The sequence below is a fragment of the Erpetoichthys calabaricus genome, chromosome 2, assembly GCF_900747795.2.
Source record: "Erpetoichthys calabaricus chromosome 2, fErpCal1.3, whole genome shotgun sequence".
Taxonomy (NCBI): Eukaryota; Metazoa; Chordata; class Cladistia; order Polypteriformes; family Polypteridae; genus Erpetoichthys; species Erpetoichthys calabaricus.
Window position 1 is genome coordinate 332,097,904 of NC_041395.2, and position 17,791 is coordinate 332,115,694.

At 36.2% G+C, this 17,791-nt stretch overlaps 1 protein-coding gene across 4 annotated transcripts in view; it reads left to right on the plus strand.

Moving 5' to 3' along the window:
- Positions 1–17,791, plus strand: part of LOC114647335 (MOB kinase activator 2-like) — a 254,024-nt gene that overhangs the window by 184,221 nt on the left and 52,012 nt on the right. Inside the window, exon 1 of one of the 4 annotated variants that reach the window (XM_028796025.2) lies at positions 3,262–3,471. The exons of the other annotated variants lie outside the window; for them this stretch is intronic. Within the exon in view, the coding sequence (XP_028651858.1) occupies positions 3,356–3,471 (116 nt within the window). The 5' untranslated portion in view covers positions 3,262–3,355. Of the gene's footprint in view, positions 1–3,261; positions 3,472–17,791 lie in introns of those variants that run through there. 4 annotated transcript variants of the gene reach the window in all.

Genomic DNA, 17,791 nt, shown 5'->3' on the forward strand with positions numbered 1-17,791 from the left:
GAGGATGCCCTGGGGGATCTCCCAGATCTGGACCAGAGCATCACTGAGCTCCTGGACAGGCTGAGGTGCAACCTGGTGGTGTTGGATTGACTGAAACATAATGTCCCAGAGGTGTTCTGTTGGATTTAAGTCAGGCGAGCGTGGGGGCCAGTCAGTGGTATCAATTCCTTTATCCTTCAGGAACTGCCTGCATACTCTCACCACATGAGGCCAAGCATTGTCATGCACCAGGAAGAATCCAGGATCCACTGCACCAGCATAGGGTCTGACAATGGGTCCAAGGGTGTCATCCCGATATCTGATGGCAGTCAAGGTGCCGTTGTCTAGCCTGTAGAGGTCTGTGCGTCTCTACATGGATATGCCTCCCCAGGCTATCACTGCCCCACCACCAAACCAGTCATACTGAACGATGTTACAGGCAGCATAAGGTTCTCCACGGCTTCTCCAGACCCTTTCACGTCTGTCACATGTGCTCAGGGTGAACCTGCTCTCATCTGTGAAAAGCACAAGGTGCCAGTGGTGGACCTGCCAATTCTGGTATTCTGTGGCAAATTCCACTCAAGCTCCACAGTGCTGGGCAGTGAGCACAGGGCCCACTAGAGGATGTCGGGCCCTCAGGCCACCCTCATGAAGTCTGTTTCTGATTGTTCGGTCAGAGACATTCACACCAGTGGCCTGCTGGAGGTCATTTTGTAGGGTTCTGGTAGTGCTCATCCTGTTCCTCCTTGCCCAAAGGAGCAGATACCGATTAGTCCTGCTGATGAGTTAAGGACCTTCTACTGCCCTGTCCAACTCTCCTAGAGTAACTGCCTGTCTCCTGGAATCTCCTCCATGCCCTCGAGACTGTGCTGGGAGACACAGCAAACCTTTTGGCAATGGCAGGTATTGATGTGTCATCCTGGAGAAGTTGGACTACCTGTGCAACCAAACTCTGTAGGGTCCCAGGTACTGCCTCATGCTACCAGTAGTGACACTGACCATAGCCAAATGCAAAACTGGTGAAAAAACAGATGAGGAGGGAGAAATGTCAGTGGCCTCCACCTGTTAAACCATTCCTGTTTTGGGGGTCATCTCATTGATGCCCCTCTGGTGCACCTGTTGTTAATTTCATGAACACCAAAGTAGCTGAAACTGATTAACAAGCCCCTCTGCTACTTAACTGACCAGATCAATAGCCCAGATGTTTCATTGACTTGATGCTATACTGTCATTAAAAAGTGTTCCTTTGATTTTTTTGAGCAGTATATTATCAAATAATTCATAAATATCATTCATTTATCCCTTTTTGGTTTGTTATAAACATCCAGGCTGATGGGTATGCAGTAAAGTGAGAGTGTTGGATATCATTATTTGCGCACTGTACATACATACATATATATATCATATATATATATATATATATATATATATATATATATATATATATATATATATATAGTGTGTGCATATAGATTGTGGAATGTAAATTGGCCCATGAATGTGTGTTCTGTCTGTGATGGACTGGCGTTCTGTCCAGGGGTACCTGCCTTGCGCCCTATGATTGCTGCGATTGGCTTCAGCTACCTTGAAACCCTCCTCCCTACATCATAATAATACATTTTATTTATACAAGGCGCCTTTCAGGGAACTCAAGGACACCGAACAAACAAACAATAAATAAATAAATAATTAATTAAATAAAAGACACAATTATAAACTTAAAAAATCAGAAAATCTAGAAATTAAAACCAAACAAAACCATTATAATCAGGAGGAAAAAGAAAAAGCCATTTTAAACAGATGTGTTTTAAGTTTACATTTGAAGGATGAAAATGATTTGATATTTCGGAGATCCGCAGGCAATGAATTCCAGAGCTTGGGAGCAGAACGGCTGAAAGCTCTGCTCCCCATAGTGGTTAGACGGGCGGGAGGGACAGTCAGATGGGTGGAGGAAGAGGATCTAAGGTTACGGGATGGAATGGCAACATGAAGAAGGTCAGACAGATATGGAGGGGCGAGGTTATGGATGGCCTTAAATGTTAATAGAATCTTAAAATCAATACGCATGAATATGTAATACACATAATCGATCAATATAGTTATAATTATAGATTAATATTGTTAAAATGTAACTACTTTTTCTGGAAGGACAGATTGGTGCAAATTCTACTTTGTGAATTTTGTTAATTCTGTTGTATTTTATTTCTAGATTTTTCTTTATTTCTTACATTAACAGTTTCACATTTTCATCTGCTTTTATGCCAGAGTCGCCTTTTCGAATATCAAACCAACGTCTGTTGAGATATGGAAGACAAGCGCAGTTTATTTTTTAAAAGAAAATGGGTCTCCTTCCGTGCATAATTTTGTTATTTTTTGTGCAGTTCAGCAAAATCGCGCGGTGGACAATACATCCGCTTCTTAATTTTATGAATCCACGTAATGTAAACTGCAGTTTAAACATGCAGCGGTGCTTACAGCTGTAGGCATCCCCGGCTTGGGAGTTTATCTTAGCTCTTACGCGTATATGCTCCTTCATGACACCTCTTGTATGATCAGACTTGACTGACTGGGTAGTTCGCGTGTACGTAAGAAGAGGGAGCAAAACACTATACATGTATACAGAGATCGGGTAGGGATTAGAGATTTATGTTAACGTGAAACGATTACTTCGAGTTCGGGTGAAACCCAACTCCACTCTTTTTCGAGTTATATTGAACACTTCTATGAACTTTAGTTAACCTTCTAGCCTTTCGCTGTAGCCAAATCTTGCAACCTTTTCTGGGGACAGATACAGTCCTATTAATGCGCGATTTCAGGTGAGGCGCCGTTGAATCTTAGGCACATTCACTCGCCATTGCCTTGGGATGTCGGCAGAAGCTTGTTTTGCAAGAAATAACGCGACAACATTATTGATGAGTAAACTTCGAAAGGTCGAATCCCACATATTCAGAACACATTGTGTTTGGCAGTTTGAAGCGCTACAGCGCAAGGATCCTAATCTTCCAGAGGCCTGGCATGGCGTCACTTCAAAAAGTCAGTTGCTAACGGCGCGATCCTACAGGAAATGAGCGGTTCAGTAGCGCGCCGTAACTTTTTTTTTTCTAATCCAGTGCTGAGGCTTCGGAGAGGTGAAACCAAGAAGGAGTCGCTGAAGTTTTTCCGGCAGTACCGCCCTTCGCCACACCCACCTTCTTACCTTTCAAGCGGCTGCCATGCCCACCAGGCTAACCTATAGGTCTACGCGAGGAGGTGGGAGGTGCCGGCGGTCCGCGTGTGCAGTCGAGAAACGAGGCTGCAGCACACTAAGCTACACCGAGCGGAGCAAGAGGTTTGGAGTACGAGGGAGCAGCGAATACTTCGTTTTATCTTGAAGACCATGGTGGGAGATCACTGTGGTTACTCGGGCGAGAGACCGGCTTTGCTTAACACAACGGCATCAAAAAACGGACTGAGCTGCAAAATGGTACTGCAAGCGATGGGAAGAGTATTACGGTAAAACGAATCAAAATGCGCACTCTTGGCGCCGTTCGCAGTTATTGTCCGTCATTTGTGGGCTTTTGCCGTGCATGTGGGGGAGAAGTTCTACCTAGCGACTCCTTTGATTTGTTATTTCTAAGCCTGCGATTCAATCCGCATTATAAATGAATTATTATTATATTCATGAATAAGGACGAAGGCGATGTGTGGCCCTTATTTCCCTAAATTTTGTTTTCAGAGACAGGATTGGTTTTATATATAGCGCCTTTCACAGCGCCACTAAAACGTGCTTAACTAAGCAAGGAAGGAGCCATATCTTCTCGTTGTACGCAGCATACTGGAAGGTAGTTTTCTATTGATATTTTATCAGCACATTATTCAGCAGGATTTGCATTTAAAACACGTTTATTGGGTCCTCTCCAGCAATGCTCTCCCCCAGCTTTTCCTTGTTTAATGGGCGGTTTGTTGATCAAACCTCCCGTTGTGCTTTCCGCATCCTCGTTTCCTACAGAATCGCTGTGGCGTGTGATCTTAAGATTGCCTCGACGTTCATGCCGCTAAGCTTTGATCTTTTACTTTTTTTCAGGAAAGATGAAGATCACGTCGATAGGCATATTCTGTTTTCTATTCTTATGTGGTGCTTTTTGTCAGACGCCACGAAAGTTAATCCTGTAGTTCTTAAACATTTTGGAAGGGCATTTCTAAACGTCAAAATCAGCTGTTACTAGAAAACTTAAGTTATGTTAGTAAGCCACTTTCAGTGTCCATGTTAAATGCAGTACTGTCTCATCGTTCCAAAATTAAAATTGTCACCAGTTTTAAACAGGTTAACCATCTAATACTTAAGGAGACAGTGCAGTTGTATTCTTCTTTTAAGCTCTTACGTTTGCGTTACAAAGCTCAGTTACATGCTATGAATTCGGAAGAAAGTGCAGTCGTCACCCAGAGGCGACCAAAAAAAAAAACCGAAGAGCTAAACTATAAATCACAGGGCTATAGGTCCACTCTTAACTATTGATTCAGTACAGCTGTGCTGTACATTTTGTGATTTGCTTTTGTTGACATCTGATAATTACTGTACATCTACACACCCTGTGATTGGAGTAATGCTTGCATAAATGAGTTTAATTAATGCTACAAGATAGGCTATAGCACATGGGACCCTGGGTACAGATGATGGATGGATTTAATTTTTTTTTTTTTTTTTTTTTTTTTTTTTTTAAAAGAGTATTGACATTTGACTTCTGTCCGAGACTACTTTAACTAATGCAGGACAACCACATTGCAGATGTATTGGAACAATTCAATGTAATTAAATTATTTGCTAAAGCTACATTTCAGGAACTTCTTTAAGTTACATGTTTAGTTTGTGTTTGTTGTGCATAATTTGAAAGTAGTCTCAAAGTTACTCTGTACTGGAGCTGTACTATTGTTAACTATCCCAAAGCAACTGTAAATATTACAGTTGACAAGCAACAAAGCTTGCATTGTTCATCCTACTAGAAGTGATTATCAATCCTTGTCTGTTGAATCAAATTAGTATGATAGGCTAGAGTAGTTAACTAATGTGAACTTTGATCCTACTGTTAGGATTCCCTTTTTTTTTTTTTTTGAGAAGCGCAAATTAAAGTGCTTATATGGCTGGCATAGGCTGGTTGTGTTCTATTTGTGACCTGTCAGTCAACTCATTCAGCAATAGATAGATACATTATTAATCCCAAGGGGAAATTCACATCACTGCAAAATACTGGTAAAAAAAATATTGGTAAAAAATTACCAATACTGTAAAATCTGAACCAAACTATACTCCTGTCTAAGTGAATACAACTGAAGTTCTGTTTTTAAAATATACATTTATATGTACATAGATTTTCTGTTAACTTTTAAGAAGCAGTGCTTTTTTAACTTGCTCTTAAAATTAATATAATTGTCTTTTTAAATAGTATTATAAATAACTTAAGTGAGTATACATTACTATAAAGTGTGTTAAGCTTTCAATTTCCCATTTGTATGTCATCTGAACCTACAATATTCTGAATAGAGCATCAGATATAGTTGTTTAAACATGATTAATGGTGTTACAGATCTGTGTATTTTTAGGGTGGCACTGTAAGGCAATGCTTTACATTCAGTAGAAGCACCAGAAGGAAAATTCATGTAGTTACTGGATGATGAGTGAGTAGGAGCTAGACTGAATTGTTAAAATGTATGTTAAATGGGCTCTACAATTCATAGAGGAGAAAAATGCTTCTTATGCAAAGATATATTTATGTAGGAATTCATTTCTATCTACTTAAATACATGTTATTTTGGATCAGTATTCCTCCAAAAAAATGCTAGATAGCATTTCTGAGTGTAAAACGTGGAGGAATCTTTTTTTTTTTTCCACCTAAGTGATGTCTAATCAGATATTAGCTACTACAGAGATGTCCTGTATCAGTACAGTTTTTGTTCATTTTGTTTTGAGTGAGTAGGAGTAATGTTATTTAACAGTTAAGCAGTGAAGTTAATCTTTCTGGTGACCAATGTGTCTTACTGGGTCTGTGGCTTAGTGGTTGAAACTGCTGGTTGCAGGTTTTACCTTAAAAGTGTGGTTCTGGGTCAGGGTTCTTTTGTCTTGTGTTTCCCCAGTTATCTCCACATCATATTTTTGGGTGTATATAATGCTACAAAGTTATTTTTGACAGCTATTTTAAGTTGGTATGTTAAGGAAATATTGTTTGTTTACCTGTTCTTTGTCAAGTGATTCAGGTTTAATTAAAAACAAAATTAATTTTATATAGCTCGTTGTTATGAACACCTTCCTAATGTGCTTTACATATACTCAGTTTCTGCTTCATTTTCAGACAAAGTGGCTTACAGTGATTATGTTGTAAACTGGTAGCCTCCCCAATTAATAGTTTGATCCCCTCACTTCTCTCTTTGTGATCCAACATTTCCTCACCTATCTGTATGTGAATGTGAACAGGTGTAGCATAGCACTGTACTTGCAAAGTACTTTTTTTGTAGTGTTGACTATAGGAAGGTGTGGTGTAAAATGTTTGTTTCTGTGTGAATAATTTAAGGGTAAGTGACTCACTCAGGATCACACAGACACTCTGCTTTGTGATCTATAGTTCACAACTAGACCACTATAGGGTACGTTCCTTGTGACCCGTATAATGTTATAGTTCAAGATTGATTTGACTACCTCACAAATGAAGTTTTTAAAATGTATAGTTTTTTTTATTTTAAGATTTTATCATTAGACAGTCTGGGTTAAGTACATTTTGTAGGTCCATTAGTTCCATTTAAAGACAAATAAGACATATGTGCAGATATCCATATTTTATTTACAAAGGCATGAGTTTCTTGCAGTTTTCCAATCTAAAGGGTTTTAGTAGTAATGTAAGTAAAGAAAAAAATGTAGGCTAAGGTCAATTAGGGCCAATTTATTTCCACTATTACTATTATTTTAAATCTTTTCTATTTGTAAGCATACAAAGTTTGTCATTTATTAGTTTATCTAATTTATCTTTCAGTGCAGTTGTAGGTATAATGCAGTTATTTCCATATTTGTGCAGCTGAAGCACTGATATCTTAAGTGACTCACTTGAAGTCATGTAGGAAGTTAGAGGTGAAACTTGTGGTTTATAGTCCAGCACCTTAGACCACACTGCTTAAAGTAAGACCTTCCTCACTATGGTGCAAGGTTACTTTTGGCAGGTTGTTGTACTGCTCCTGTGTGTCCAAACAAAGCAAGACAAAACAGCTTGCATTGTCTGAATTTTTGGCTCTCTTCATTTAAACAGCAATTATTGAATTAGAGCCAGACACTACAAAGCCTTATTTTCTTGTAGTGCATTTGGACTGAATTTTAGTTTTTACAATCTTCTGATTAGGGCTAGTGGTGTAGTTTTCATAATAGAGCATTTAAACAAATGCCTGCAGTTTAAGTTAAAATAAATGACATCCTTATTTTTTAAGAGATGGTTGAAAACATTTAGGTTATTGAGTTGTTAGTTCATTTTAGCATTAATCCCAATTTACTGTAGGTAAAATAAGTGACCTTCAACCTCCATACTCATTTGTAATATCTTAAATAGTAGTATTGTCACGTGTACAGAGTACAGTAAAATTCTTGCTTGCATGTCTAACAAGCATACAACCTGTTGTCATTCTAACTCAATAATAAACAGATGTATTAGCAGGTTTGATGAGAGGTTATTTTAAGTCACATCAGCAATTTTGTATATCTTCTTAAAAAGCACTTTATGAGTATTTCCACAATTTGAGTGCTTCTTCCCACTCACCCCAATGTTTTGTTTTTTTTTTTGTTTTGCTTGCTGTGTAGTCACATGTGGCTTATGTCATTAAATTGCAGCAGCATTCATTTTCGATCAGAGGTCATACTGGAAATTTCCAAAGTGCTTAGAGAAAAACATATTTCTTCAGTATTTGCAAAACATTCATTTAGCTAATGCTTTTATCCAAAGTGATCTACAGATCACACAGTCACATGCAGTTTCCATGTTTTTTACCTTGGATTTCTTTTAAGTAAATTAAAATGTTTCCTGGTCATACTGTTGTAATGGTTAAACTTTTAGCTGTGGTTTATAGTCCAATGCTGTGGCCACTATGAACATTTCAGCACTTTTTAGGTCAACACTCCAATCCTGATAGTAGTTCAAACGTTTTAAACTCTGGGCTAATGTTTCCATATCATTCTCAATTTTTATGAAAACTATTTGGCTTTCTTAAAGGAGAATTAAATAGCAGAATGCATGCATAAAAGGAGATGATAGTTTAACGTTAATGCTTATCTCTTGACTCCACCACATTTTCAATACATGTTTGATTTATGTACAGCTAATAATTATGTAATTACATTAAAAATTATTAGATATGTTTTTTACTATCATCATTGCATGCCTCCTTATGGCCTTTAACTGTCACCAACCTGGTTGACTTGTTTTGCCAGGAGAACAGCCTCAAATCTGGGTTGTCACTTTGACTTTACTTGGAGATGCAGCACATGTTGGAATGCTTGTGTGAAAGTACCTTTTAGATTGGACAGACATCACAAGTTTTCACATGTTTAATGGTGATTTGTTTGACACTGGGTAAATGTTTGTGGATTAGAACAAAAGGTAGAATCTTACTACAGCTAATCACCTAAGAGTAACAAAAAATGTTAGATGAGAAACATTGGTGTTTGCTTTTCAATAGAATTTGAGGGATTGATTAGATCCTTCACACAGCACACACCTGCTGGACATATTTGGTTTGTTCTCCTTTGCTAAATTTCTGTTTCTCAGTGAGACTTTAAAGTGGACCATGTTTTTCACAGAATTCAAGTAGTACTCCTGATATTTTTGTTTCCTCCACTTTGTATTTAATGAATGTTTTTGAAACAGTCCATGGTTTTTGATATTGTGTTTGTTACTAGTTCAATTTTTCTTAGCAAAGTACTTCCATTTTTGCTTCACTTGAACTGCTGGTTTTGGAGCTGTTACACTTTCTTACATGTCCCAGCTAGTTAAGAATTATGGCTTAATTACTAGGGATCTCCACACCCTGTCCTAAATGAAAAGCATACTCATAATGCCAGTTACAAAAAACAAATCAAACTTATTTCAGATCTTTCTTCAGGGTTATCATGCAGCTGAAGTCAGTTTTTAAAATTTAAAATTTTTTTTTTTTTTTAACCAAAATTTCCCCCATATTTATATTTATTTTAGCATGGCATTATCAATGTATAAAACAGTATGTAATTCACCTGTTTCGGATTAGATTTTGTTTGCTTATTTAACAGTATTGTTTTAAATTTCGTTTTTGTATTCCTGATGTATAATTTCACAGTTGCTATGTTGACATCTTGTTACAAGTCATTGAAACCTCCATGAGAAATGTTGTAGCAGGCATGCAGTGAGATGGCAGAATTTTATGGTGGCACATTGCTGAAGAAGTGGGTGTTTTTCATTGAGTTAATGTGCTTACATACACCTTTCTTTCACCCTCACTAATTAACCTGCAAGCTTGTGTGAATATCCAAGCACTTTAACATATAGATGGGGCTGTTTTACTTTTACCTGTAACATGCTTGCACCAATGACCACAAAAGTGACACCTGGATGACTTTCTTTGAACTTAAGTGTATCTCATAAAACATCCTCATCATTTTTTGACAGATGACGTTTGCTTTGTTCGGCTTCAGGATTTAAATCTATATGTACTACTTATAACGAAGCAGTCAAGAGAGCTGTATCTATATGCCCAATGACCGTGACTATTGACGCCTTAATAATAAATCACATATGTACAAAATTATAATAACAAATATGAGCTGACATTTTATGGAAAATTCTTGAGACTTGAATGTAATAGCATGTATGAACATACCAGCTTGTTTTCTGTCAATACATATTTTTCAACTTTCATTTTATCTGTTGACTTAAGTTGAGATGAGTCATTGGCTAAGTGCCCCAAATCTTTTCCTTCTACATCCTCTGGTGTAAGACTCATTCTTTTCATGTCATCTGACACCATCAGTTTCAAACCTCACTTAGGGCCTCATTCCCTCCGCCTTCATCTTGGAGTACCACTTCCCCAAAACATCATCTCCTTTACACTACACATGCTCAAACCACCTTTTTTTGCAACACACCACTCATTGCCTCAATACAAAGTCTGTCCTTTAACTCAGACTTGATCTTCCTCTCACTCTGTGACACTCCAGTCGTTCACACCTTTATTCTTTGCAGCTTTGCTTCATATTCTGCTTTTATCAGCCATGTTTTACTCCCAAATCGTACTTTTTAAAAAGCTTTCATAAAAGTTTCCCCATTAATGCCTAGCAAAATGACACCTTTTATTGGCTAACTAAAAAGATTACGATATGCAAGCTTTCGAGGCAACTCAGGCCCCTTCTTCAGGCAAGATGTAATCACGTACATGGTACAACACCCTAGTACTACCCATTAATGCCTGAGAGGATTCTTCAGAAGTGAGAATGGGGAAACAGCTTCCAGAATTTCATCTGTGACATTCTTGACCTGTTTTTTTTTCCCCCTAATATTTCCAAACTCATCCTGTGGAATACTTAATATTATTTAAAATCAATATTATTCTAAAATCAATCTGTCTTTAGTTACCTGTGAGAGTTTGGTAATGTTTATTGGTCTTTTCACTGTGCAGATATGTCTTTACTAGTTTTCTTACCTGTCTAAGACGGGTTGAAAGCTATGTAATCAATGTAGACCTCAGAGTTGACTTTTGCAGTGCACCGTGCAATAAATGTGTCTCTGCTATATTTCATTTGTTATAGGATTCGTAAAAGCAGTGTTAATGTTTGTGATGCACAATCTTTTATAATTACAAAGACTGCAAGTGGATGGGCACACACACTTGTTCTTTTATTGAAGTGGATACTAAATGAAAAACATTGTTTTTTTTGGCAGTAGAGAGGCATGTTTCCTTGGCATTCCCAATGTGATGCTTAGATTGTTGCCAGTTTAAGTCCTAAATTATAACAGGGATGCATAGTTTTGCTGTAAGTGGCATTTCCTGTTTTATCATACCACACTTTAAAACTGACTAACTGAAGAGCTAAAGGTAAAATCCCAGCCCCTATACATCTGTTCCACACCCTGATCTAGAGCATCAATCTTGCGGCTACTTGATTCTTAAGGATACCCTTTCTCATTAGAATCTTTGAGTTGGCTTCTCAGTGCCACTGAATGTTGTGTGTTTTCCTCTTAGCTTCTGGTTTGTCTCATTTTGTTGCTTGTGAACCATTTTCTCCTTGTTTCTTTTGCTCTCGCCCTCTGTCTGGATTTTCTCAGAGTCATTTCATTGCCTTAAAAGGTGCTGTGTGTTACTTGACTGTTAACACATGCCAAGCCATTTTAGCAATGCTGCTGGGTTAGTTAAGATTGGAGATTGTGAGGGATAGTTTGTGTCTCTGTACTCCGGATGTTGTCAGTTGATTTTTTGGATTAACAGGATCATACTAATTTTGTTCAGCTCCCTGATTTTCTTCTCTTTTGGTTATAGTTAATACATGAGCAGTCTATATCAGTGTTATATGAAAACATACAATTTTCTTTTATGTATTTCAGATGTTCTGCAAAAAGCTGTTTAACGTTTAAAAAAAGAATGTGTATAGTTTTTCATTTGATTAGGATAATGCAATTTAGGACTATAATGTAATTTTACATTTCCAAAAACTTAAGTCCATGCTCAGAACTACTAGCTATATGGAGGGTAGGTAAAGTCTTTTGTTTCCAGAAAGCTTTATTCATTTTTAGTTTTTATTTAAATAATACATACCTTCTGTTCTTTGGCCACTGTCCATGGTTATGTGGGTTCATTATACTTTGTGAGAGAGCAAAATATGTAAATGATCAGAAAATATTACTCCTTTCTGAACGTCTCATACTTCATTCTTGTACTTGATGTATATGACATTTTGCAGTATAATTGGTACAGTCATCATTTAAATCGTCCTGGTCTGTTTCAAATGTTCCTTCTGGGGAGCTGGTGTGTTTCCGTAGCAATTAAATTCAGTAACATTTGAACAGCCTTAGACAGGTATTGTTTTACACATTTCTAACAAATAAAAGTAATAAACTGCTCTAGACTGTTCTCTTTTCTTACCCTACTGCATTTTATTTGTGTCAGATTTAAAAGTACACAAAAGTATACATTTAGTCTTCATGTGTAAACTTTAAAGAGTGAAAACATGGAAGTGTACATGCAAAGCTATTTGTAGCTCTGCTCAAGGTGTATTCAGATCAGGCTATAATGGAAATGTGCATTTTGCGGTTTGTTAATACTTAATTCACATCTCTGTATAATGTAAACATATCTATAGCCATGTATGTGTATTTTATTTGAAGCAAACTTGCACATGATCATTTAATTTTGTTTTTGTAATGCATTTGTTCTCCATAGATGAACAATTTACAAAACTGAAAACAGGGTTTGCTTCTTGTTATGTACTAAAGAAAATACATTAGCATCCTCAATTGTGTTATACAGGCCAGCAAAGGCGAGATGCTAGTTGATGAGTTTTAGTCTTTAAGGTGCCAATATGTATCTCAAGTGTTATGTGCATGGCCTAAGCTTTCTTTGCTTTGTGTTTTCAAGACAGATGCCTGTGATCTAACATTACGATTTATTGTATCTGCTTTTAAAAATCTAACTTCTTGTTTGCTTCCACTACCTGTTATGTGTGTAAAATCAAATTTGGGAATTTTATCAGTAGTGGTGTGCGTCTATCAATATTTTTAGTTTTTACTTATGAAAGGATTCTTCCTAAGGCCAGAACGTGCTTTACAGTCAGTTGGTGACTCTGTAATGCTTTGTTTCCTTGCACCCATTTTTTGCTGGAATGGACTTTGGCTTTTTGTAAATCTGAATTGAATGCATGAGCTGGAAATGAATGGGTTGAAAATATTAAACCTGTACATTTAAATCCTTTGAGTTTTTGAGAAGTGTGTTCTTTGCGAAATGAAAATGTCAGATTCATGACATTTAACCTATCAATAAAGTACAGAAGTGAAGATTTCTGCTGTCTTTTCACATTTACAGTGCCTATTGTATGAATGTAAAATATTTTTTGAAGACTATAGAAAATGTGAATTTTATTTATAACTTTAGGTTTCTGGGAACCATTTTGTAGCTCAGTGTATATTACTGTTATTTATTTAGATGCCTTTATCCAATGCAACTTACAAAGCAAGCTATGATGCATATAAGAACTAAGGTGCACACAGCAACAGAGATCAAGATTAATGTGTGGGGAGACACTTAATCCACATCTAGTATGTTGCATCCCAGGATACCCAAGGATCATTTATGACCACAGATAGTCAAGACCTCGGTTTTATGTCTCATCGAAGGACAACTGCTTCCTAGATGGTCACCCATTCAAGTACTGGCCTTGCCCAAACATGCTTAGTTTCAGGTTGATGACCTCTACTGAAGTGACTCTGGTATGGTTGCTGGATAAGGAAGAGATGTTACAATAGAAAGAATGGAGACCCATCTGCATGGGTGGTGGACAAGGTAGACAAAAGAAATAGCAAGAATAGGGAGTGTGAAGGAAGACATGCTGGAGAAACAAAACTTAGTAAAATGTGCAAACTACAGATATTGAGGACTATCACTACATCACTTGAAAGATCAATAGGCAACTGACAGCTATTTGCAACATAAAGGGATTAACAACCTGACAAAGAAGAACTAAGAAAAGCTCTTGACGAACACAGAGTTTAGTAGACGAGAAACATCTTGTTTCTCGACAGCTGCTTGAATATCTAAATCACTCTATTGCCAACTAGCCCACTTAATCATATGCAGAGTACAGTATTTTACTGTTCCCTGTGTCTACATGAGCATGATGAGGAAGGTTCAGTGCATCTGTCTGTCTCTAACAAATGTTCCATGTAAGGTTTTTTTGCCCAGTGTAGGTAACATTTTCCACATTCCCAAGTATGGAGTGGCACTTTTCCATGCCAGCAATCTGGATAGAAAAAATCTAAGCACAACAAACTTACTTGCTATTAATCCAGGGCACGGATATATTAGTGACTTTTACAACTTTGTCTTCTCATTGTTTAAAGGTGCTTAGCAGCACATTCTGCATGGCAGGTACACCAAATACCAAATTGCACTTATGGTTATGCACATGAAGTAATTAGTATTGCTTACAAAAATATAAATTAACAGTTTCTGTAGCATTTCTGTTGAGGATACATGTTTGAGACTTATTGTAGCAACATTCTTTATTAAATAAAAGCACTATAATACTACATCTAGAGACAGGATTGACAAATTGAGCTATATTAAACATTCCACTTAATGTGAAGGCTAAACCTCTGAAAGATTTAAAAACAAAGCAAATCACTTATAGGGTGGTCCAGATCTAACTATGCAATTATTGCATTGCATTAAAAGTTGCATAGTTAAATCTGGACCACCCTGTGTGTGTGTGTGTGTGTGTGTGTGTATATATATATATATATATATATATATATAAATAAAATATTTATATAAAATATTATTATATAAAATATATATATATATATATTTTATATAATAATATTTTATATATATATATATATATTTTATTTATATATAATATATATATATATATATATATATATATATATATATATATATATATATATATATATATATATATATATGTATGTGTGTATATATATATATATATGTATGTGTATATATATATATATATATAATATTTTATATTTATGTATGTGTATATATATAATAATGTGTAAATACATTTTATGGGGGGCAAATAAAGGAAGAAAAGTTAAAGACACTGTTTAGGCTGTGTAGCCATCATCAATTGTACAATTGAATAGGAAAAAGCAAGTAACGTATATAGGAAGTCAAGGATAGAACAAAGCCAGTGCAGATGAAAGGAGAAAAGTTCAGACAAAAGCTGCCTTTAGAGAAGATGAATCTATCTATCGATCGATCTATCTAGTCAGTGCATGTTCACAGCCACTAGCTGTGATGTAATCTATGTGGAGGTGTTTCAAAACAAAGGTTTGACACACACTGGTTCAGATTTCAATATCTCAAAAGAAAACTGACAAGTGTATTCTCTTTGAAGGAAGACTGGAAATTCTTGTGTGAACCTGGTAGGGCCCCAGTTGTAATCCATTAGCCTTATAGGGTGCCCTAAGGGAAAGCTGTTAACCACAGGCTTGCCAGTTGAGTTCTCAGCTGGCTGCTTTGGCATAAATATGGAAACACATGTGATTGGTAATGCTAGCTAAACAAAACACTGCTTGTGTTTCAGACCTTTCAAAACAACCCACACATGTCTTTAAGTGACTTTTAAATTAATTTTAGATGACTTTGGTTTTACGGCTTGAATCATTTAAATGTTTAGGAACACTTTTTTGTCTCTTAATCTTAATTGTAAGTCTTCATTATTTTCAATTTCTTCTGATGTTAAGGTACCTCAGAAGATTTTAGGGCACCACAGAATGTAGTGAAATGTAGTCGAAGCTCTGTACATAGTTTTCAGTTTTTTTGTGGAGCTCTTCTGTCAGTTGCATAAAAAGGGTGTGGAATTCTGTTATATGATTGAAGCTTCAATTACATTTTGTGCTCATGGTATACTTATGATAGTGAACATATTCAAAAAGCAGTGCTTGTGAAATGGATTTACTTAACATCATACAAATTAGAAGATCAGTAACTTTTATGTAGTGTGAATGGGTATCTGTGTGTTTAGAAGGCATATTGTGTAATTTTTTTTTGTATTTTGCAAATGTACACCATATACTAGGCTTGCAAATGGAAGTTCCTTGTTTAAAGATAAATTGAAATTTGAACTGAAAAAAAATAACTTGGCAATTGAGGATTCACATGCAGCATTCTTCATGTACGTCGATAAAAATAAATTGCACAGTGTCATGTCAAGTAACTTGAGAAGTGTTCTGAGTACAGGAAAGCATGTTTGCTACACAGTCAGTCCTGTAGAGATGTGATGCAGGATTGAAAGGAAAACTTTGATTTTCTTTCCTTCTGGAGATAAAACAAGGGATATTTATTTATCTGGTTAAAGTTGCCCCTTGAAGTAATACATTTAAGTTTAAACAGCCCTGTGTGAAGCTATGTGGAAACAATTCTACATGTTTATTCATTAATTTTCCATCCATTCATTTACTAAACACACCCAGTTTTATGATTGAAGACTTAACCTAGCCAAGCAGTAGGTACCAAATCTGTTTGGGATGCCAGTACATTGCATGTTATGATTAATAGTAAAGTAGTTAAAAGTCTGTTTGGTTATCTTGAATGTTTTGTAACATTATTGCAAACTCTTGCATAGTTCATTCACAGACATTGTAATGTGTTACCGAAACACTGGACGTGTTTGCCAGGTGTAGATTCCAAGATTGTTTTCCTCTCTTATTTCTTGATAAGCATGATATGGACTCAAGGTCTTTTAGTTTGAAGAAGTGAAGGGAAATTGTTATGTGAATTCCAGAACATTTGGCATTTGGAAGGAGACAGGATGAGACACGCCGAGAAAGTCGTCTTAATCTTGCAGGAATGTAAACCATTTCTGTTCGTTGTGGCGGTTAATGTTTTTTTCTCTGAACAGGTTTTTCTTTGGAAAATCTCAAAGAACCCATTCTGTCTTTTTTTTATTTTGTTTCCCTGCCATTAAAGAAAAATCTTCTTTAAATGACTGCAGGGCCAGGATTTTTATATTTAGCAGAGAGGGAAGAAATTTCACCAGACCAGCCTTTTCTCCCTTTAAGTAAAAACTTAAAATTGGAGGGTGGATTTTATCAAGAATTATCTGATTAACATGAATTTCCTGATTTTTATCTTAACATGTGCACATACTAAATTTATTAGTTAAAACTGAAATACTACTAGAATTATTACCATCAAAATTAAAATCAAAACATTTACTACAGCATAAAATAGTAAATGTCAACATATTTCAAGATACTTTAATTTACAACATCTCAATTACAAAATCTTTCCATTTGTTGGTTTTATGACATTTGCTATTCTGAGATTTTTGTTTGCATCGCTGCATGCAGTAAACATCAGCTGCTTAATATCACTTACTTAAATGTAAAGTCAAATTAAGTAAAATACAAGCTACGGATACTTTATCTTTCCAAGTCTTTCCTTTTTTTACATTTTGCCTTCAAATGCCTTTGTTACGTGAAACTTCTGAAGATCAGTCACCCATATATTTGTTTGTTTTGCATTTCTTTTTCACCTGAATATTTTTAGTATATTGGTTTGTATTGTTGTTGTCTATTTCTGGAGGACTCGCAGAATAAGATTTTCATTGTAATGAGTACATATGACATTAAAATTGAAGTTGTTGAACAAGCTTTGTGTTGTTTTCATGGTATAAACACCCAGATGTTTGCTATAGCTTGATGTCTGTGGTCAAGAATTATCCACAGACAGGGCTTTAGTAACACACTTGTAACTGACAGCTGCATATCAGTCACTATTGTGCAATTCAGATATGTGCCTTGATATTTACAGGTGACAATACTACTACTACAATGAAATATGCACTTTGACTATGTTGGTCACATTGTTATACAAGTGAATGCTTATCTGGATTCAACAATACAACAATTCATACAAACGTAGTGTGATCCAGTGTATTTTTTAGCAGTAAAGTGTGTTGTTTAAGCAGCCCCACTAATTGCACTTCTGTGATTTTTGCACTCTGCTAGCATATTAGGTATCTTGTGATCAGAGTGGACTGTTTCGTGTGTTTCAGCTCATGCCATCACTCTGAAGCACAAGTGTCTGGCAAATGTGG